Source organism: Oenanthe melanoleuca, chromosome 11 (genome assembly GCF_029582105.1).
Source record: "Oenanthe melanoleuca isolate GR-GAL-2019-014 chromosome 11, OMel1.0, whole genome shotgun sequence".
NCBI lineage: Eukaryota > Metazoa > Chordata > Aves > Passeriformes > Muscicapidae > Oenanthe > Oenanthe melanoleuca.
In genome coordinates this window covers 1,944,357-1,966,616 of record NC_079345.1, presented here as the reverse complement: position 1 = coordinate 1,966,616, position 22,260 = coordinate 1,944,357, and the positions used below count along the sequence as shown (strand labels likewise).

At 54.2% G+C, this 22,260-nt stretch overlaps 1 protein-coding gene across 1 annotated transcript in view; it reads left to right on the top strand.

Annotated features, from left to right (window-relative positions):
* JPH3 (junctophilin 3) overlaps window positions 1-22,212 on the top strand; it is a 48,956-nt gene extending 26,744 nt beyond the window's left edge. The window contains exons 3-5 of the mRNA XM_056500945.1: window positions 4,330-4,454; window positions 9,697-10,607; window positions 20,859-22,212. Coding sequence (XP_056356920.1) covers window positions 4,330-4,454; window positions 9,697-10,607; window positions 20,859-20,939 — 1,117 coding nt within the window. The 3' untranslated portion in view covers window positions 20,940-22,212. The remainder of the gene's footprint in view (window positions 1-4,329; window positions 4,455-9,696; window positions 10,608-20,858) is intronic.
* The last annotated feature ends 48 nt before the right edge of the window (window positions 22,213-22,260 follow it).

The following is a 22,260-nucleotide window of genomic DNA, read 5'->3' as shown; positions in this document are numbered from 1 at the left end:
AGCTCACTGCCAGCTTAACTCCATCCTCACCACTCCCAGTGAAGCCTGTGGGAAACGAGCCAATTTCCAGCTTTTCCACGAAAAAAGGGTCTTTTATGGGGTGGGAAGGGTTTAGGATTTGTTGCAGCCTCGTGGTGCTCCTGTGTGAGTTGGGGTTGGGGGGAGAGATCTGGGTGATCCCAACAATAAATCAGGAATTTCATATTCCCTCAGCCAGGCTTTGGGTTCAGGGAAGAGAGAAGTTTGCTGGGGAAAGAGCAGCCAGAGCTGCCATGTGAATTTGGGGACACAGACCTTCCTTCCCAGAAATCTCACCCATAGGATGCATTTTTACATTCCCAACAATGTGGATTTCTCCCTGTGCTCAGCACAGAGCTCCCTTTGACCCCAAGCATCAGTTTGCTCAGTGTCTGCTGCCTGGTTTTTATTGGAATTTCTTTTCTGTACAAAAACGCTGGAAAAAGAGGGATAAGGGCAGCAAATCCCTCCCCTGGATGGATCCAAACAATGAGGGGAGAAGGACTCATCAGTGATTCAGGGATCTCGTGGCTCCAGGTGCCATCCTGGCGATTCCAGGTGTCACATTTACAGCTCAGAAACCTTTCTGGGCTTCTGTAAACTTGCTCTAATTTCCAGCCTAATTTTAAAGCACTTTGTCCCACTTGTTCTCCTGCCAAAGCATTCCTGGAACCCAAACACCTCTCAAGCCTCACCTGGTTTGAATTTTGCTTCCTTCCTCCCTGAATCCCTGAGGATTTTGCTGGAGTTCACCTTTTTTTTGGCTAAACCAATCCCCAGCACTGGGTTTGCAGCAAACCCTTGGACCCACTCCTTGCTCACGCCAGCCCAGCCCAGAGTCACTGCTGGAATTCCTAAAAAGCCAAGTTCTTCCTTGCAAATCAGTTGATTCCAGCTTCTTATAGATTAGCTGGAGCTGATAAACTTGGCATTAGGAAGCAGGCCCAGGTATTATCCCTTCCCCTCTCAGCTCTGGCCAAATCACAGGAGATGTGCAAAGGTTTGGGGGAATCTGGTTGGTTGGGATTTTTCCTGCCTCCTGCCAGCTCCCCTTGCCAGTTTGACCACTTGCCCGCTCATCCTCTGAGAAGAGTGAGTCAGCTTGGCAAAAAAATTAATAAATGAAATATTCCAGGCTGGCCCCAGCAGGAATCTCTGCCCCCAAAACAGGGGCTCAAAATTCACAAACCATCCCAGCCTTCCCAATCCCAACCTTTGCCTAAACACCCTCCCCCAGCTCAGCCTTAGTGAAATGCACTAAAATCCTGGAATTGTGGAATGGTTTGGTTGGAAGGACCTTAAATCCCATCCCATTCCACCCCTGCCACAGGCAGGGACACCTTCCACTGTCCCAGGTTCCTGGAGTCATCCCAGCTGGAGGAGGAGGCTGGGGATGCTCAGAGTGGGAGGAATTAAACAGCTCCTCTTGCATCACTCTTCCCTCCATCCCATCATGAGCCCACAGGAACAGGATGATCTTTAAGGTCCCTTCCAAACCCAAACCAATCCCATAATTCTGTTTTATCAGGAAGGCCCCAGCCTTATTTTCACATTGGTTTCCAGTTTGGTGTCTCCATCCTGGAAAAAAAATTTATGGCAGCACTTAGGGAAGGAGGAGCAGAGTGATGAGATCAGGCCCTGTCCATGTGTCAGGGACAAAAAAAAAAAAAAAAAAAAAAAGAAAATAGAAACACTTTTCCAGGGAAATAAACTCCAGGCAATTAAGTGGGAATTAAGATTTAGAGCACGCCACGAGCAGCAGGCGTGGAGAAAGGAGCCAGCTGGTAAATTTAGGATGTGACAAAGTCAGGCAAGCACTAACTGGATTACTGGCATTTATTTGGGAATACTTATGGATTTTATTATGCAACGTATGGATCTCCATAATTCTGCTTTTCACTCCTCCCAGCGTCTCAGGGAGCTTTACAAACAATTAAAGTGTGTTCTGTGTGCTGGGGGAATCCTGTGCATCCCTTCCCTCCTGGCTGTGTTTTGGAGCAGAGGAGGCTCCATTGATCTGATTGATTTTTAACCTTTTCTGAGCCAAAGCCTCAGGTTTCCATTTTTTAAATTCCCTGCAGCTGGGCTGATCCTGGGATGTCTGTGGGGATGAGCAGATCCACAATCTCAGGAGTGAGTTTCCCAGGGATGGGGATGCATCCATCCCCCAGGGATGCTGATTTTAATCCATTTGGTTGGATATCAGAAGAATTTCTTCCTGGGAAGGCATTGGAGGTTGGTGTGCCCATCCCTGGAGGTGTCCCAGCAATCCCTGGAGGTGGCACCCAGAGCTCTGGGCTGGGGACAAGGTGGGGATGGGGCACAGGTTGGATTTGGAGATCCTGGATCATTTCCCAGCCTCGATGATCCCATGATTCCATCAAGGGTGTGCTGAATGCTGCAGAGAGAAGCAGAATTTGGGTGATCCCAGAACCCCAGGCTGGCGTGGTGGCTCCTCCAGTGTCACCTCCCTCCCTGCCACCACCCCCGTGTGCCCCAGCCCTGGGATGGCTCAGGCTGCTGCTCCAAACTCCTTCCCTGGCAGGCAGGGAGGGATGAGTGGCTCCAGCCTCCCCAGGGAGGGGTTTTGGGAGCACAGGGTAATCCTGGCTGCTGAGCTGGGGCCAGGCACTCACAGGCTTTGCTAATCCTCAGCAGGGACCTGGGGAGGTGCAGCAGCCAGGCAGGGCCAGCCCCAGCCCTGGGACAGCACAGGGATAAATGGATGGGGATCTTCAAATCCACATCCCTGAGAAGCTCCCCTGGGAGATGCCAGAGGTTTAAGGAGCTCAGAGAGGCAGAATCTGAATTTTAACCTCCTGCTGGCTCTATGGTTTGATGCCCCAGCCTTTCCCACAGACCACAGTGGTGCCAAAAATGTGGCTGAAAAGAGACCTGGAGAGGGACTTTGACAGGGAAAGGAGGGGCAGGACAGGAGGATGGCTTCAGCTGGAAAAGGGTGGATTTGGATGGAATATTGGGAATTTCTTCCTGTGAGGATGGGGAGGTCCTGGCACAGGGGCCCAGAGAAGCTGTCCCTGGATCCCTGGAATAACCTGAACTAGTGGAAGCTGTCCCTGCCCTGGCAGGGGTAAAAATGAGATGGATTTTAAGGTGTTTTCCAACCAAACCGTTCCATGATTCCATGAAAAACGGGAGCAGCCAGCAGCTTGCTGCAGCTCCTCCTTGGGGCATCCCTGCTCCTCCAAAAACATCAGGGCTGTGACACCTCTGTCCCCACCTGAGTGCTGCACTCCAGGTGGGTAAAAACCCATTCAAACCCAATTTTGGGTGCATCAATCACAGAGAACCCTCAGGATCTGCACCAGCATCACCACAACCCCTCCACCACCTCCACTAACTCTGCAAAACAGCTTGGGTTTGCTTCCAGAGCTACTCCAAGGCTGGGAAAAAAGCGTTTATTAGAGCAAAGAGACTTGAGAAGTGTCAGGAGCAGAGCACAGGTGACAGCACAGCCACACTCACACCCTGTTCCCCAGCCCTGGCAATGCTTCCAACCAAAGCAGGCACATTCCTGGCCCTGTTTTCCATTTTTAGGAGCCTGTCAGAAATGGCACTCCCTCTCCACGCAGATGTCGAGAAATTAGAGGGAATTCAGAGAGAGGCAGAAAAAAAATGATTAAAGGAGATGGAGGGCCTGATTTTGGAGGGAAAAGAAATCAGCAGAGTTATAAATAACCCTGCCTGCACCGGGGTGGGAGCAGGAATTTTTGAAAGTGCCTGGATAGGGGAAAAAAGGGGCAGAGCAGCCTCCGGAGGATGTTCTCAGAGAAGCTGCAAATCCTGAGTGATGGGATGAAATGCCATCCAAAAAATAAAAACTTTGGGGAATCATCAGCGAGTGCAGGGGACAGTTGTTGATCCAGAGGGGGAAAGAAAGTGCCCATTTCCAAATGTGTGAAGGGATGGTGGAGGTGGCACCAGAGCCAAACCCCCGCTCCCACCTCTGCTCCCAGTATTTATTTACATCCAGCATTTTACGCAAAACGTGGGGGTGGGATTGGAAATGTTCTTTCTTTTTTTTTTTTTTTCATCCCTAAAGCAAAAACCCACCAAACCAGCTTTCAATTCAACCCTGGAGGATGGGGTGGGAAATGGCACGAAGGGAACAAATCCCAATTTCCTGCGTGGTTTCCAGGCTGAGGAGCGGCTCATGGAGGTGTTGGAAAATCCCTCCATTCCCCAGGCAGCTCCTTCCTCGAAGCCAGAGGGTTTTGGGGGGTGGAAATGTGGGGTTTTCCAGGGCAGGAGGAGCTGCCTAACGGGGTCTGTGTGTGTGCTGCCTTGCAGGACCTCCCACTCCAGGGCCAAGGCGGAGGCGGCCGTGACGGCGGCGCAGAAGGCGCAGGAGGAGGCGAGGATCGCCAGGATCACTGCCAAAGAGTTCTCACCTTCCTTCCAGCACAGGGAGAACGGTCAGTCCCACAGCCCCAAACCCCCCTGGCTGCAGGCCCAGCCTGTGCACACAGCTCCCCGTCCCCAGCAGGGTGGGAAAGCTCCATGGAGCAGCAGGTTTTGGGGGATTCGATATCCAGCAACTCCACCTGGTTCAGTGCTTTTTTTATGGGATTTCCTTTCTCCCAATTTTTTAGTTCATAGCCCTTGATGGTTGCACAGAAAGAGCTCATCAAGGGCTCTGGATGATCCCAGAGGTCACCAGTGACTTCACACCCGTGGTTTGTGCAATTCCTGATTTCTCTGGAAATCAGTGGGATGTGACCCTTCCCTCGGCCATGAACTGGGAAAATCCACATTTGAGGTTTGCCTGGTGGCATATCCCTTCCCTTCCCTTCCCTTCCCTTCCCTTCCCTTCCCTTCCCTTCCCTTCCCTTCCCTTCCCTTCCCTTCCCTTCCCTTTTCTCATTTTCACATTCCTTGTTGCTTTGTCACATTTTTGCTCAGTAAATCCTCGGGCAGGACGGAGCCGACCCCAAGCCGGGGCGGGGCCGGGGTCTGCAGCCGAGCGGGAATGGGGAGCTCCAAGCCCCCCCAGCAGTAATTAACACCATAATTAGTGTGTGACTGGGTTTCCTGAGAACTTTTCCAGCCCCGAGCCCTCCTCAGGAGGCGGCTGTCACTGTTCTCCCCTCGCAGCTCCGAGCCAGGATTACTCACTCGCTGTCACTGCTCCAGGGGATGCTGCCGGTGACTCAGGGCTGCTCCCGAGCTCGGGGACAGGACCAGGGGCTCTGCTGGCCCAGCCTGGCCCTGCTCGCCCCTCCGAGCTCGGGGTCTCAGCACCTCAAACCAGCCGGGTTTGGGGGCTGCTGCAGCCTGAGAGGGGGCACATCCCACTCTGAGCATCCCCTGCATCTCTGCATCTCCTGCATCCTCCTGATCCCCTGCATCTCCTGCATATCTTCATCCCCTGTATCCCCTGCTTTCCCTGCATCTCCTGCATTCCCTGCATCCTCCTGCATCTTTCATCCCCTGCATCCCTGCTTTCCCTGCATCTCTTCATCCCCTGCATCCCATGCATCCTCCTGCATCTCCCCATCCCCTGCATTCCCTGTATCCTCCTGCATCCCCTGCACCCCCTGCATCTCCCGCCTGCTGAGGAGGCTCAGCCTCTCTCCAAACCTCCCTCATCCCTCCTCCTGCCCACTCCCAACTTGTCCATGGCAGATCTGAGCTTTCTCCGTGCTCCCAGGGGCTTCTCCAGCCCCGAGATGTTCCTCATCTCCATTTCCTCCTGCCAGCAGACTTCGCTGGTTTAAATCACCTCTTGCAAAGATATTTTTAGGTAATACATATTTTACTACCTCCTGGTCGGGGCTCTTGACTCGTGCTGGGGTTTGTGTGGTTGCAGCTCTGCCTGGGGGGTTGTGTGAGCCGCGAGAGGGGAAGGGAGGGAAGGTGGTTCCACTTAGAGCACATTAACAAAACAAACACAGAGCCCCAGGTGTGCCCGGGGAGCGGCAGCGCCCGCGGAGCCGCTCGGGGAGGGGACGGGTGTGACTGGCGGTGTCACACACAGCCCCGGGCTGGGGACAGGGCGGGGGAGCTGCCGCCACACTGGGGCACTGCAGGGGCTCTGAGTGCCCTCCTTGCACAGGATCGTGGTGCTGGGTGTGCCACCTTTATTCAGAATTGTGGGTGGTGGGTGTGCCCACCTTGCACAGGTTCCCCTTATTCAGAATTGTTGGGTGTTGGTTTGTCTCCCTTTCACAGGATCGTGGGTGCTGCGTGTGCCCCCTTTATTCAGAATTGTGGGTGCTGGATTTGTCTCCCTTACACAGAATTGTGGGTGCTGGATGAACCCCCCATATTCAGAATTGTGGGTGCTGGATGCGCCCCTCATTTCAAGATTGTGGGTGCTGGATTTGTCTCCCTTACATAGAATTGTGGGTTCTGGCTGTGCCTCCCATATTCAGAATTCTGGTTTCTGGATGTGACCCCCATATTCAGAGTTGTGGATGCTGGACGTGCCCTCCTTGTTCAGAATTGTGGGTGCTGGACATGCCCCTCATATTCAGAACTGTGACTGCTGGATTTGTCACCCTTGTACAGAATTTTGGCTTCTGGATGCTCCCTCCTTATTCAGGATTGTGGGTGCTGGATGTGCATCCTTTGTTCAGGATTGTGGGTGCTAGGTTTGTCACCCTGTGCAGGATTGTGGGTGCTGGACATGCCCCTCATATTCAGGATTGTGGCTGCTGGGTTTGTCACCCTTGTACAGAATAGTGGCTTCTGGATGCTTCCTCCTTGTTCAGACTTGTGTGTGCTGGATGTGCTCCCCTTTCACAGGATTGTGGGTGCTGGTTGTGCCCCCATTTCAAGACTGTGGGTTCTGATTTGTGTCCCTTCCTTCAGGGCTGTGTTCTGGCTGTGCCCTTGCAGGGTGCTGCAGCCCCAGTGCCACCAGCCCTGGGTGCTGGCTCTGCTCCCTTTCCACGGGATCCCTGTGGGATCCTGGCTGCTGGATGTGCTCCTGGCAGGGTGCTGGGTGTGGGTGCCACCCACCTGGCACAGCCAGAGGGGTCTGTGGGTGCTGTGGGACCCCACAGGGTGTTCTGGGCATCCCTGGGCAGCTGCAGCTGCTGGAAGGTAAAGATTTCCACAAAAAACAAAAACATCCCTGTTTTGTGTCCCATGGTTTCATCCCCATCACCACGGGAGCTCCAGGTGCCCATCCTGGGTGCTCATCCCAATTCCTGCACCCAGCAGGATCTGCCCATGGGTGGGGAACTGTGACAGCAGCAGCAGAGGCAGAGCCCAGAGCTTGGCACTGCTCCCAAATCCCAAAAGTGGCTCCTCAGGGCACCAGGTTTGGCTTTGAAGCCTCCCTGCTGCTGGAAATGCAGGATTGGTGCTCTGCATCCTCCTTCGTGCTCTCACTACCGATCTTCCAGGAACATCACGTGCCCCAGGACTAATTTTAGCTCCGGATAATTGTTGCACATCCTCGGGTGCCCAAAGCCAGCCCCAGTGTGGATCTGTGCAGTTGGAAACGCCCCCATCCCTGCAGGCTGCAGGGCTGGGGGGCAGCCAGCCCCAAAATCCCCCCACCCTCCAGTCCTGCTCCTCCCAGAGCCCCAGGGATTCACCCATGGGGAGGCAGATTGGTGCAGGGGTGGCTGGGGAAGATTTGGGATGAGGGGATTCGGTAACACCTCCCCTGGGGTGGCTGTGGGAGCATCACTGGCATTTCTTGTCCCCTCTGTGGGGCTCTGGCAACAGGAGCAGTGCTGGGGCTTGGAGGCCTTGGAGCTGGTGGGAAGCTTGTACATCCCTGAATTTCAGCAAAATCCCTGAACTGGGGAAGATAAAGGCCAGGGATGCACCAAATCTTGGGTGAGCCTGTTCCCACAAGAATTCCAGCTCTCTCACAGGAAATCATTTATTATTATCCCATCTGGGATCTTGCAAGGTGGCTGGGACAGCCCCAAAAAAGATGGCTGGGATACAGCCCCCCAAAAATTCGTGTTTTATCCCAGAGGCAGACACTCTGCAGGAAAACAAAGGGGTGAACTCCCCCTCTCTCCTTCTCAGCGATTTCCCACCAATACCAGGATTGCTCCTGGGTAAACCCCAGGAGATTCAGTCTCCCACATACAAACAGGGAAGAAATGAAGGCTGGATGATGTGAGTATTGTCCCAAAACCTCGAGGCATTAGGAGACCATTTCCCATTAATTGCTTGGGTAGATTTCCAAGCAGTTTTTTTACAATTTCCCTCCCTGCCAGTGCTCCAGTGGGGACTCCAGCATTCCCTGTGTGTATCCCAACCCTGGCAGGGGTGAAGGCACATCCCAGCAGCTCCCCAAAAAGCTCCAAGAGAGAAAATTTCTCAGCAGAAGTGGAGGGAGAGCCGAGCAGGCGCTGCTGAGTGTTTATTTTTAATTGATGCCATGAAAATCGAGCTCTGCCTTTTCAAGACTCGTTTCTTGTCTCGCCATAGCAATCACAATTAGATGCATTTCAGGGGCATTAGGCACTTAATATATTTATCAAATTATTCACCTAATTTAGCATGGCTTTAGCTGGGAATGACTGGAGAGGGGGAAAAGAGAATTAACCACTATCAGCTCGCTTGAAATCATTTGGTGTTTCACCAGCAATGAACACATTGGAGGTTTTTGGAGACATCCAGCCCTTCCTGAAGTGCCCATCCCCAGGGTCCCACTCTCTGGGAAGTTCTGGAGTTGTAGGAATTTGGAGCCTGCAGGGGGGTGAGGAGGATGAGGTGGCCCTGAGCAGGTCCACAGGCAGCCCTGTCCTTGCATCCCTGCTGGGGGCAGGGACAGATCCGTGTCCTGCTGGGCTCTGTGGGGCAGCAGAGCTCATGGAGGTAACTCCTGGATATCAGGTTTGTGGGGTTTTCCTTGCACACCTGCCCAGATGTGGCTGTTTCCCTCCTGTACCTGGCAGATGGAAACTGAGGTGGTTCCCATCAGGAGGGGTGTTGGTGTGAGATGATCCCAGTGACACCCAGGGTGATCCCAGTGCCACCCAGCACAGCCAGGGTCATCCTAGTGACACCCAGCACAGCCAGGGTGATCCTAGTGACACTCAGAGTGATCCTGGTGACACCAGGGTGATCCCAGTGTCACTCAGGGTGGTCCCAGTGTCACCCAGTGACACCCAGAGTGATCCCAGTGTCACTCAGGGTGGTCCCAGTGTCACCCATCATGACCAGAGTGATCCCAGTGACACTTAGGGTGATCCCAGTGTCATCCAGGATGATCCCAGTGACACCCAGGATGACCCCAGTGTCACCCAGCACACACAGCATGGCCACAGGATGACCCCAGTGTCACCCATCATACCCAGACTGATCCCAGTGTCACCCAGGGTGATCCCAGTGTCACCCAGCACACACAAACACAGAGCACAGGGTGTGCCACAGATTTCCCTTCCCGTGCTTCCAGACTGGGAACTGATGGGAAGTGTGGTCAGGTGGATCCCAAAACCCACCAGAACCTCCTCCCTCCCAGCAGCTCTGCATCGTTGGTGGCTTCTCCACCTCTCTGGGGCTGGAAAACCACTCCTGTGCTGTGGCTCAGGCAGGGCTGGTGTCACACCAGCGATGTCCCAGCGTCCCTGTGCTCCCCACCCCTCTGCCCTCCCTCCTGCACCACCTAAAAACCCACGGGGGGCATCCAGCACCCAGAAATAACCCCTGTGCTCCTCTCTCTCCCTTCTCCCTCCCCACAAGGGCTGGAATGCCAGCGGCCCAAGCGGCAGAACTCGAGCGACGACATCGAGGTGCTGTCCACGGGCACGCCGCTGCAGCAGGAGAGCCCCGAGCTGTACCGCAAGGGCACCACGCCGTCCGAGCTGAGCCCCGAGGACAGCCCGCTGCAGAGCTTCCCCGCCAGCCCCTGCCCCACGCCGCCCCTCGGGCCGCCCTCCTGCCGCAACAAGAGCGCGCACTTCTCCCGGCAGCTGTCGGTGGACGAAGAGAGGGGCGGCGAGATCCAGATGTTGCTGGAGGGGCGCGGCGGGGATTACCTGCGCCCCAACAGCTGGAGCGAGGAGAAGGGCGGCGGGAGCCGCGCCGGGAGGATGCGCGGCGGGCAGGGCTCCAGCGCCGTGCCCGAAGAGTACCGAGCCCGCAGCGCGGCGCACAAACATTCGGCCTCCAACCACAAGCCCAGAGAGAGGTGGACAGATTCCCCAGCCGCGGTCTCGTGGACTTCCCACCACAGGTCTCACAACCACAGCTCAGGGAGCTCCAAGCTGCTTGAGCTGGACGAGGAGAAGATGAGTAATTACGAGATGGAGATGAAGCCCCTCATGAGGATGGATTCTTATATGCAAGAGATTCACACCCAAAAAAGACACTACAGCAAAGGGGGAGGCTGCAGGAGCGTGGCTGACGAGCACCGCGGGGAAGAGCGGGGCTTCGGGGTGCAGAGACTGAGGTCTAAGTCCCAGAACAAAGAGAATTTCAGGCCAGCTTCCTCTGCCGAGCCCACGGTGCAGAAACTGGAAAACCTGAGATTCGGGGACAAAGCTGAACCTCGGCTACTGAGGTGGGACTTAACCTTCTCCCCGCCACAGAAATCTTTACCTGTTGCACTAGAATCTGAAGAGGACAGTGGGGATGCGCTCAAATCCAGTACGGTGAGTGAGGGGACGGGCTGTGGGACCCTGCTCTGGAGCAGGGTGGGAGGGACATGGGGAAAATGTGAATTATTATCGGTTTGTGCCTTGAATCCCCTCCCCTCCCTTTTCCCATCCTGCTGGATGCTGGTGCGGGGTGTTCCCTGCAGGCTGTGGTGGCAGCAGCAGGATTTTCCCTGCAGGATGTGAGCAGCAGGCTGGAGTTTTGCAGCCCCTGGGTCAGCAATAAAAACCCATTATTGCTGGGAATTTGGTGGGGAAGCTGCAGGAGCAGGCAAGGCACTGGTGATGCTTCTTTGGGTTATGTGAGACATCCCACCCTGGGCTCCTCGTTTTGGGGGAGACAAAGACACTCTGGGCAGTGCTGGGAAGGGCTGGGGGTGTCCAGGAGAGAAGACAGAGTGAACTTGGAAGCTGCTGCAAAGTGGAAGGGAAGAACCTGTTCTCCACAAACAGAATTAACGGGCTTAAAGTCAAGGAGGGTGAGCCATTAGCCATCCCTAATGAGGAATTAATTGCCTGGGGGGGCTGTGGGGGCTGGGGAGGAGGGAGTCTGAGGTTGGACATCACCAGCTCAGGCAGGAGCTGCACAGAGCTGAACCTCCAGCAGAAGGCTGAGCTGGGTGGGGTTGGGTTTTTGCAGTCTTGTTTTTTTGAGGATTCCTGGATTTCCCGTTAGAAGCTTCCTGACTTGGTTTGGCATTGCCAGCAGAGGTGATGGGGTGTGCTGGGAGCACTGGGGAAGCCACCACTGCCCCCAGGTGCCCCTTGCTGAGTCAGTGCCAGACACAGCAGGGCTGGAGGTGTCCCATGAGGATGCCCCAGCCCCACCCAGGAGAAATGGAAAACCTGTCACGCTCAGGAGGTGACATTTCAACAGAAAGGAGCTAAGTCTCCCTGGCAGGGGAGCACAGGATGGTGCCTGGTCACGAAACTGAAATGGATTTGTCAGTCAGGCCGAAAATTCAGGCGAGAGGCATCGAGGTGGGTGAGGTGGGGTGACATTTGCCACGGCTGCAGCATCCCTGCTCCTCCAGCAGCTGCCTGCAAAGCCGAGGGGGGAGAGGAGGGAGCAGCCTGGGGTGCAGGAGGATGGATCTGCCCCAAAGGATGGATCTGCCCCAAAGGATGGATCTGCCTCATCTTCCTGCTGATAAATCCCCCAGAGCAGCCTGGGGTGCAGGAGGATGGATCTGCCCCAAAGGATGGATCTGCCCCAAAGGATGGATCTGCCCCATCTTCCTGCTGATAAATCCCCCCCAGCACCGAGGGTGAGCTGAGCACAGGGGCTCCACAGGACACCTCCTGCAGCCCTGGAAAAGCAGAGCCATGCAGGCTGGCCCTGCCTGGATGCCTGGGAAGCACTGGAGACATGACAGGCAGCATTAGGAGCCTGACAGGCTCCCGGGGGGGAAGAGCAGCAGCAGTAATTGCACAGACACCAAGCCTGGGAAGGCTGTGGCACACGCAGATGTTCCAGCACCTTTGACAACACAGCCTGGGAGGCTCAGGGCCCACAGGAGGGGTGGGAGCACTGCTTCTCCTCGCTAAAATCCACCTGGTTTTGGGGAGATCACTGGCACAGGCAGCCCTGGGCTGTGTCCCCACCCAGCCCATCAGGAGCTGTCACAATGAACCTCCCCCAACATCGCTGGGGGCAAAGAGCCACCGACACCTTCCTGGCCATTCCCAGGGAGTCCTGGGCTCCAGGGAAGGGCCCGGGCTGCATGGAGAAGTGCATGGCAAAGCCATCAGGATGCACATCCTGCTTTGGAAGTGCTGGAGCTGTGGAGCAGCATGTTCAGTTTTCTCACATTCATAACCGAGGGTGGAACAGATGGCGAAGGTTTGGGAGGAAGCAAATGTAATACAGAGGAAGAGATAATATGTGGATTTAAATAACCCACAATGCCAGCAACAATTTGTTCTAGCAGGAATTGCACGGTGCTAGCAGGGTTTTGTTCCAGTGGCCTGGCAGGGAGGGGGTGCTTGGACAGAGCAGGGAAGGTGTAGAGGGGGAATGGGAGCTGCAGGGATTTGTGCTCCAGCCTCCTGCCCAAATCTGTGACCTCACCTGCACCTGCCATCAGAAGCATTTCAGACTTCAGGGAGTGTGCTGAACCCCTGAGGAAGAGGAGGAGAAGGCTGAAGGGGAAAGGATTTATCCCACAGACCATCCATCTCATCCCCCCAAACAAACCAAGGCTCCCCAGTCCCCCCAATTTCCTAATGCTGGCCTGAAATCCTCCTTCCCTGTGGCCTGGCAGGGTGTGAGCTCCAGTGCAAAGCAGCTGTGGGCAGATGTGTGGGAGCCCTGAGGCTGCTGAGTGCCTCTTCCCTGGACCCCAGCAGTGCCAGCTGGGAGCTGCTCCCTCAAAGGGAGGGGCTCAGAGGGCAGCTCCCACCTCCCCCAGCTGGGCTCCCTCCCCAAGGTGCTGCCAGTGAGCAGGAAGGATGCTCAGGGCTGAGCACGGCTATTTTTGCCCTGCTGAGGTATCCCTGAGCAGGAGCGAGGTCACCCTCCCAGCTTAGCTTGTTTTAAAAATAATCTGCCCTAAACCAGCTCTGCACAAGCCAGCCACGAGCCCAGGCCAGCTCCAGCTTCCAGAGCCAGCACACCTCTGGCACTGCTGGAACAGGCTGGGGGTGCAGGTTTGACAAAAACACACTCAAAAAAAAAAAAAAAAGAAAAAAAAGAAAAAAAAAATCACTGCTGTCCATTCCTGTCTGAAAAACAAACTGGGAGCCACAGGGCCTTGCATCCAAGCTTTCCCAAACGTGCAGCCTGCAGTCAGATGTACAGCTTGCTGCAGGAACTTTCCTGTCCCTTTTCCCCAGTCCTTTAAAAGAGTCTCCCAGAACCCAGCCCTTTTGTTGGGGCTGCACAGCAGGAATTGGAAAATCCTCTCATAAAGGTCATTCCTTGAGGCCACGGCTCAATAAGGTCGATGAAATTCAGCGCTGCTTGCTGTTGGCTCTCGGGGGATTTGGGGGTTTTGGGGTCACTGAGCCAACAAATGCTTTCAAATGACATTTAAGGCCACCTGATCTCCCTGTGCCTCTGAGGGCACTGACCCCAGCAGCCACAGGACAAAGTGACAGCAATTGTCAGCGTTGGGGCACAGGAAAACGGGAGCCACGTGCCAGGAGCGGCGTCGGTGTTGTGGGATTAAGGGATTTATAGGAACATCACCATCCTGCCCAGCCTTAAAGGCCCATGAGGCACAAAACCTGTGCCTGGATGCTTCACAGCTTCCTGGAGCCTTTGAGGAGAGCTAAAACAGGAATTGAAAAAAGGAATTTGTTGAGAGACTGGAAAGGGAAAGAAGCTTTCTAAAATACCAGCGACCCTTTTAGCCCATCGCAGGGCTGGGGAGAAAAAAGGGGGAATGGCTGAGGAGGAAAAAAGGGAATGGCTGGGGAGAAAAAAGGGGAATGGCTGGGGAGAAAAGAAGGGGAATGGCTGGGGAGAAAAAGAAGGGGATAGCTGGGGAGAAAAGAAGGGGATAGCTGGGGAGAAAAAGAAGGGATTGGATCTCCTTTCTGCAGGTGCTGAACATCTGGCGCTGCTTTGGGCGGGGAGCAGGGGAGGGCTGGGGCTCAGGCACCACCGGAGCCTGACTCATCATTTAGGACGTTTTTGATGTCCTCATTTAGCAGCAGTGGGCACCGACACTCTCAGGGAGCCTCCCAGGGACCCCTCCTGGCACCCCGGGGATGGGAGGAGGCTCCAGGTCCGACCCTTCAAGGTGCTCCCATCGCATCCCCAGGGATGCCAGAACAAATCCCAACCTAAACGCAAAAAATTCCCAGGGAAAGAGCAACAAGAGAGGCTTGAAAAGCTCTCCCGGCTGCGGGATCTCCGAGAGCTCCCGCTGTCCCCGCGGGGGTGGCGGGGAGGGATCCCGGCAGCGCAGCCTCTCCATCCCTCCCTCCCTCCCTCCATCCCTGCATCCCTCCCTCCGTGCTCCGGGATTTGCCAGCAGGATTTGCGGGCAGGTTGGGCTGTCGCTGGGGAGAGGCAGGAACAGGCAGCCAATCTGCGGGCGGAGCAGGGATGGATGTGCAGAGCTGCCGGGCCGGGATGTGGGAAGGGGATGGAGCAGGGATGGAGCAGGGATGGAGCAGGGATGGAGCAGGGATGGAGCTGGGATGGAGCAGGGATGGAGCAGGGGATGGAGCAGGGATGGAGCAGGGATGGAGCAGGGATGGAGCAGGGATGGAGCTGGGATGGAGCTGGGATGGAGCAGGGGATGGAGCAGGGATGGAGCTGGGATGGAGCTGGGATGGAGCAGGGGATGGAGCTGGGATGGAGCAGGGATGGAGCAGGGGATGGAGCAGGGATGGAGCTGGGATGGAGCAGGGATGGAGCAGGGGATGGAGCAGGGATGGAGCTGGGATGGAGCAGGGGATGGAGCCGGGATGGAGCCGGGATGGAGCAGGGATGGAGCTGGGATGGAGCAGGGATGGAGCAGGGATGGAGCAGGGATGGAGCAGGGGATGGAGCTGGGATGGAGCAGGGGATGGAGCTGGGATGGAGCAGGGATGGAGCTGGGATGGAGCTGGGATGGAGCAGGGATGGAGCAGGGGATGGAGCAGGGGATGGAGCTGGGATGGAGCAGGGATGGAGCTGGGATGGAGCAGGGGATGGAGCTGGGATGGAGCAGGGATGGAGCTGGGATGGAGCAGGGATGGAGCCAGGGATGGAGCCGGGGATGGAGCTGGGATGGAGCTGGGATGGAGCAGGGATGGAGCTGGGATGGAGCTGGGATGGAGCGGGGATGGAGCAGGGATGGAGCTGGGGATGGAGCTGGGATGGAGCTGGGATGGAGCAGGGATGGAGCAGGGGATGGAGCTGGGATGGAGCAGGGATGGAGCTGGGGATGGAGCAGGGATGGAGCTGGGGATGGAGCAGGGATGGAGCTGGGATGGAGCTGGGATGGAGCTGGGATGGAGCTGGGATGGAGCCGGGGATGGAGCAGGGATGGAGCAGGGATGGAGCTGGGATGGAGCTGGGATGGAGCAGGGATGGAGCAGGGATGGGGAAGGGGATGGAGCAGGGATGGAGCTGGGATGGAGCAGGGATGGAGCAGGGATGGAGCTGGGATGGAGCAGGGGATGGAGCTGGGGATGGAGCAGGGATGGAGCAGGGGATGGAGCAGGGATGGAGCAGGGATGGAGCTGGGATGGAGAAGGGGATGGAGCTGGGATGGAGAAGGGGATGGAGCTGGGATGGAGCTGGGATGGAGCAGGGATGGAGCAGGGGATGGGGCTGGGCAAGAGCACTGCTGGCTGCTCTCTTTGAGGTTTATTTATTCCTGAATAAAATCTCCAGGTGGAGATGAATTTCCCTTCCTCTTAAAAGGAAGTTTGGCTCCTTAAAGTTCGTAAAATTAGTGAAAAGTAAAACTGGGTTGTTTTCTCCCACCAGGGGTGTGAAGCTTCCCTGTGCATGGCATTCCCTGTTCCCACTGGGGAAAAGGGACCTGGGGATTTATTTGGTATTAATCTCCCTGGCATTAAGCCCTGTGGTTTGTCCCTGTGGTATTCCAGCTTCAGGTTTTCCCATTCATTTTTTATTTATTTTTTTTCCCCATGGGGAGCCATCCCCAGGTCTCCCAACACAACCATCCCTGGGTTTTCCTCATTCCCCTCATCTCACCAAAGGGATTCAGAGATTCACCTCAATCCCAGGTGGCAGCTGCATGTCCAGACAAACAGAAGCATCATTTCATGGGAATGAGGAGGAAGAGGAGCCCTGTTACCATCACCCCTCTGGAATGGGGCAGGGCTGAGCATCACTGCAGGGGTTGTCTCTTCTTAAGACAAATAATAATCACAAACTGTTCCCCCCTCTAATCCCTTTCGTGTTGAGACAAACTGAGGTAAATAATCTCCAGAGAGAAATGGGATGTTCAACTCAACAGGGTCCTTTCCAAAGCCTTTTCATCTCCAGGGCCTTTGATGTACCTGGGAGCACCTTCCTGGCTCTGCTCCTGCCATCTGCATATGGGGGTTGAGCCCGATTCCATCTCTTAGCTTGGAAAATCTGGGGCCAAACACCAGCTTTGGACTGCATTAGAACCAAATTTTGCTGGTTTTAGAAGAAAAATCTTAAAATTAGAGCTCAAACATACCTAAAAAAACCAACACAGAGCTCAGCAGCTGGAAGGTGAGGATTGAACCAGGGGTGACAAACCAGTTCTTCAGGAGGCTAAAGGATCTCTAAGAGGATAAATCCTCATTTTTTTTAGCCTTTTTTCCCCCAGCAGCAGGTTTTTCCACCCCACCCAACTCACTTTCACTCACACAAGCACTTTTAGCATCTCCTGGGCCCCTTCCTGGAGCCACAGGAGCTGCTGCAATCCACTGGAGAAAGCCAAGTGAGTCCCTGATGTTTCCTTTGCTAAATGCTCCTTAACCATTTCACAGAGCCTGTTCCTGGCAATGATGTGACAATTCAGCACAAATGTCACCAAGCTGCTAAGTTTGCAGCCCTTTCTGCAGTGCTGAGGCTGGAAAATGGTGCATATCTATATATATTTTTTTTTTTTTTTTTTTTGCTGATCCAAGTCCTTAGTAATTACACTTAATAGGTCCCAGAGGGATTCCTAGGTAACCTGCACTCTGGTTTCCATGGCAGAGAGGCAGAGCTTGTACCCTGTGATAACAGATAATAATGGATTGCTAATGCTTAAATTAATTATGCCACAATTGCATTTGTAAACCAGCTGTCCGTCGTATTCCCAGGAAAACTCTGGAGTTGCTACACAACAGTTCCAGGATAAAAACAAACAAGGCAGAGGGGCAGGAATTACTCTACAGCTACAATTACTGTTATTACTCCTGTGCCATAACCATGGATTATCCCTCTTTTTGTGTTTCCATGGGTTTAGGTCTAAGTTTCTGTGCTTTAAGCTCGGAAGCAAAGCTTAAAAATCCTTGGAGAGCCAACCTGTTGATGAGAAGGATCCTTTTGCCCAGCTGGTATTGGTGTAGATTCCCATCCCTGGCAGGTGTTTTCCTTCTCCTGTGAAGGACTCCAGGGATCTTATTGTAAAAAAATTAAAATAAGTCTCCAGGAGGTTGGAATGAGAGGATCCTTAAGGTCCCTTCCAATCCAAAGCATTCCTTGATTCCACAGGAATGGAAAAAGATGAGATAAGGCCCCAGGCAAAGCTGCAAATCAGGGGCTGTGTCTCCTCTTTCCAAGAAGGAAAAAGGTTGGAAGCCAGGGCTTAAAAGCCACTGGGTTTAAAGCACAGTGAAGGGAGTTCAGGGCCCTGCAGCCAGGCTGGGCTCAGCAAAGCCTCTCTCCAGGCATGGAGCAGGAATGGTGCAGACATAAACACTGGGAAGCGCAGCAGGATCTGTAATTGCAGCGAAAAACAGAAGTTTTGGAGGGGCAAAGCTGCTTATCCAGCAGCAGCTGGATTCCCTGCCATTCCCACCTGGACAGGGAGGGGAGGGTTAAAAACAGGGAGCTGTAAAAAGGAAGCAGAACTTGTGAGGTGTCAGCTGGATTTGAGCTGTTTGGATTGAAGAGCTCCCACCTTTCCCTGGTGATCCTTTTCCTGGGATGCTCTGGCTGGGAAATGTGGAAGATCCTGTGCCTGCAGTGGCAAATGAGGATTTTTCCTGCCCCTGCCCTGCTCAGGGGATGCAAACAGGTCCAGCCTGAGCTGGGGGCTGAGCAGAGCAGGAATCCAGGAGCTGGGGTTGGATCCCCATTTTTCCAGCTGAGGGCCCAGCTTTGATGCCCTGTGTGTAAATCACAGAACCACAGGATTGTTCAGGCTGGGAATCCTCTGGAATTGAGTCCAGCCATCCCCAGCACTGCCAGGACACCTGTGCTCCATGTCCCCAAGTGCCACACCCACACAGCTCCAGGGATGGGGACCCCACCACTGCCCTGGGTGAAGAATTATTCCCAAATATCCAATCTGAACCTCTCTGGTACAACTTGAGGCTGATTCCTCTTGTCCTGTTGCTTTTTCTTGGGAGTGCTGACCAGTGAAGGCTGTGCTCCCTCCCTGCACACATCCACCAAAATGAGGGAACAGGGGATTTGGGGGATCAGCAGTGCAGGGCTGTGCTGTTTTAGCAGGGAATTCCTCCATGGAATGTTGGAATTCCAGCTGAGCCCTCCCTGGCTGCAGGGCTGGGGGCAGGAGCTCGTTCCGTGCCCCAGTGGGGCCGTGCCAAGGCAAACAATGACACTGATAATCGCCTGCAATCTGTTATTATATTACCAGCAGCTCAAAAACCCTAAAACCCAATAATCTTCTGAAATGCAGCTAATCCCTCCCAGCAGCAGCCAGGCCGGGCTTGGCAGGGCTGGGCTGGGAGGGCAGCAGCAGCGAGCAGGGGGTGCTGCTGCCTTTGGAAGCTTTTCCAGGCCACAGGAGGAGAGGTTTGCCAGCCCTGGACGGTACCTGGCTGCTCTCTGCAATCCCTGCCTTGCCTTGGCTGCCTTTGACCCTGTTGCTAAGCTACAAATCTGCCTTTCCAGCAGGCTCCAGCATCCTCCTCCCACCCACTCCCGAAGCGAGCTGAATCAGGCTGCTGGGAGAGAACCCATCCCCGAGCAGCCAGGAGCTGGTTTTCCCCCTTTATTCTCCATCAGCTCGGCAGAACAGCCCAGGAAAAACTCCCAAGGGGTGCCCAGCCCTGTCCCCACTCCATCCCAGCGGTGTGGAGGGGAACAGGAACCTGGGGGGACCATCCCAGGGTTTGGATGCAGCAGGAATAGCTGAGGATCCCAGCGACTCCAGGAAATAGCAACCACCCACGTGCTGCCTGCCCTGGTGCCAGCCAGCTCCAGGGATGGCTGCAGGGATGGATGGGGTGCAGGGATGGATTCCTGACAAGGAATGTGGTGCCAGGATGGATGGAGTGCCTGGGATGGAGTGCAGGGATGAGGTGCAGGGATGGATGGGATGCAGGGATGGGGTGCCAAGATGGGGTGCAGGGATGGGGTGCCAGGATGGATGAGGTGCCAGGGATGGGGTGTCAGGGATGAGGTGCAGAAATCGGGGGTGAGGGATGGATGAGGTGCCAGGGATGAGGTGTCAGTGGATGTTTTCCTGACCAGTGTCCCACAGAAGGATGTCTTGGATGTGTGGCTGCACCCCCTGATGCTCCTGGGGTCCCACAGAACGATGTGTTGAAGGATTGGCTGCATACCCTGATGCTCCTGAGGTCCCACAGGAATGTCCAGGATGTGTTGGAGGATTGGCTGCACCCCCTGATGCTCCTGGGGTCCCACAGAAGGATGTTTTGGAGGGGTGGCTGCACCCCCCTGATGCTCCTAGGGTCCCACAGAAGGATGTGTTGAAGGATTGGTTACATCCCCTGATGCTCCTGGGGTCCCACAGAAGGATGTGTTGGAGGGGTGGCTGCATCCTATGACATTCCTGGGGTCCCACAGAACGATGTTTTGGAGTGTGGCTGCACCCCCTGATGTTCCTGGGGGTCCCACAGGAATGTCCAGGATGTGTTGGAGGGGTGGCTGCACCCCCTGATGCTCCTGGGGTCCCAGGATGTTCTCCAAGTGAAGCACTGGATGCTCCCAGAGGGATTGAACCATTCCTGGGATGGTTGACAGCTGGGGTGGGTGTGTGCATGGGGCAGCTGCAGTGGGGTTCCTGCAATGCTTTCCAGGTAAAATCACAGAGTTCTGGGATGGTTTGGGTGGGAAGGGACATTAAAGTTCATCCCATCCCAGCCCTGCCATGGCAGGGACAGCCCCCACTGCCCCAGGCTGCTCCAAGCTCCATCCAGCCTGGCCTTGGGCACTTCAGGTAGTTCCCAGGAGCTGCACTGGGTCCATATAAACTCAGGAAAGGTTATCAGAGCATTCCCAAAATTCTGCCTGAACATGGACCCCTGTGTGCTGGCCTGATGTCCAGGACAGCTGGAAAATAATTGTGTTTATTGGGAAATGTCCTGTGGACACTTCAAACCACCCCCAAACCACTCTAAGATCCCATATAATCTGCTTTTTCTGGGCTTTTCTTCCTTTTCATTGACCACCTGATAAACAATCAATTTTAGTTCTGTTTTTCAGGCCAGAATTCCTGTGGGATGATCCATCAGGGGGTGCAGCCAAGTGTTTGTTTGGCAGCTTCAAAATCTCTCCAAGGGTTCCTGGGCACTTTGGGAGGTGTAAATTGGGATCTGCTCATCCCCAGAGCTGCCTGCAGAATTCCAAGGATCCATCTAACTCCTTTCCTTCTCCTTCTCTTGCAGGGTTCAGCTCCCATCCTGGTAGTCATGGTGATCTTACTAAATATTGGAGTCGCCATTTTGTTTATTAACTTTTTCATCTAATTCAAGACTGTCTTGTTTGCAAAAATAACAGTTACATGTATGAATGGGGGAAAAAAAAAACAAACAAAACAAAACAAAAAAAAAAACCAGAACCAAACAACAACAACAACAAAAAAAAAAATCAAAGGGAAAAATCATAACTCGAACTGTCCTCTGACAATTTCCAAGTCTTTTCACAGAAGAACAACAAATGATCGAGTCTCACTCACAGTTTGCCTTTTTTCCTGGGTAATGTTTTTTGGATTTTAGCCAAAATTCTTTGCTTGTATAACACTATGCTGTGTGGCATGGCAAAATGCTATCAACACTCTGCCCCCCCAACACTGGGAAGGATGAGAAGGAATCCCAACAAAAGAAAAAAAAAACCTCGTTTCCCTTCCCCTCACCCCACCCTCCAAAAAAAAATAATATTGTCTTTGTAACAACAGCAATGAACCCCAAAATGGAGATGAGACAAGAGGAGCATGGGGAGAGTTTGGGTGGAGTGGGGATGGGTTCTGGGATGCTCCAGGCTGAGTTTCCCAGGGAAATCCACAACAGCTTTGATGATAAATGGGAGAGAAAAGCAGAACCAGGCTTTTCACCCTTTGGAAATGGAGGAATGCTGCTGTGGGAAGGAGGAGAGAAGGAGCACAGGGAAGGGATAAACCCTGTCTGGATGGGCAAATGGGAGAACAGGCCCTGTTCTGATCCTTGTTTTTAAAAAAAAAATTGGCTTTTTGCAGAATTCCTGGGGGCAGGGGGGAAGAGGGAGCACGAGGTGTGAGCAGCAGCCCCAGCACCCTCCTGCCTTCACTCCTCCTCCCCAGGCTGCTCCTCTCCCATGGCAAGGCTGGAAAACCACCCAGAGCTACTGTGAATTCCCAGCCAATTTCTCCTGGCTAAAAATTCCCCCTCCCAAAAAAAAAACAAAAAAAACAAAAACCTTGGAGGCACCTCCAGCAGCATGGATGGAGCAGCTGATGGTGCTGTGCTGGTGAGGAGCATCCCAAAAAATGTGCAGAGGGAGCAGGGTGGGGAGGGACAGGGGACAAGAGGGCTCAATTCCAATCCATTGAGGATGACAATAAAACAAAACCAAGCAAAAATCCAACTGTTTTCTCAAAGGCACCTGGGGAGGAGCACCTGGAGCATGTCCCAGAGAGGAGGGAGAGGGTGGTGGGTTTGTCTCTTACATCTTGCTGTGGACTGTTTCAGACATCATGCTTGGGCTCTGAGCATGTAGTATTTTGCACTTTGTAATGCAGGATGTATATTCCAGCTTCCAACATGTCCCTGTATTAAAAAAAAAAAAAAAAAAAAAGAAAAAAAAAGAAAAAAA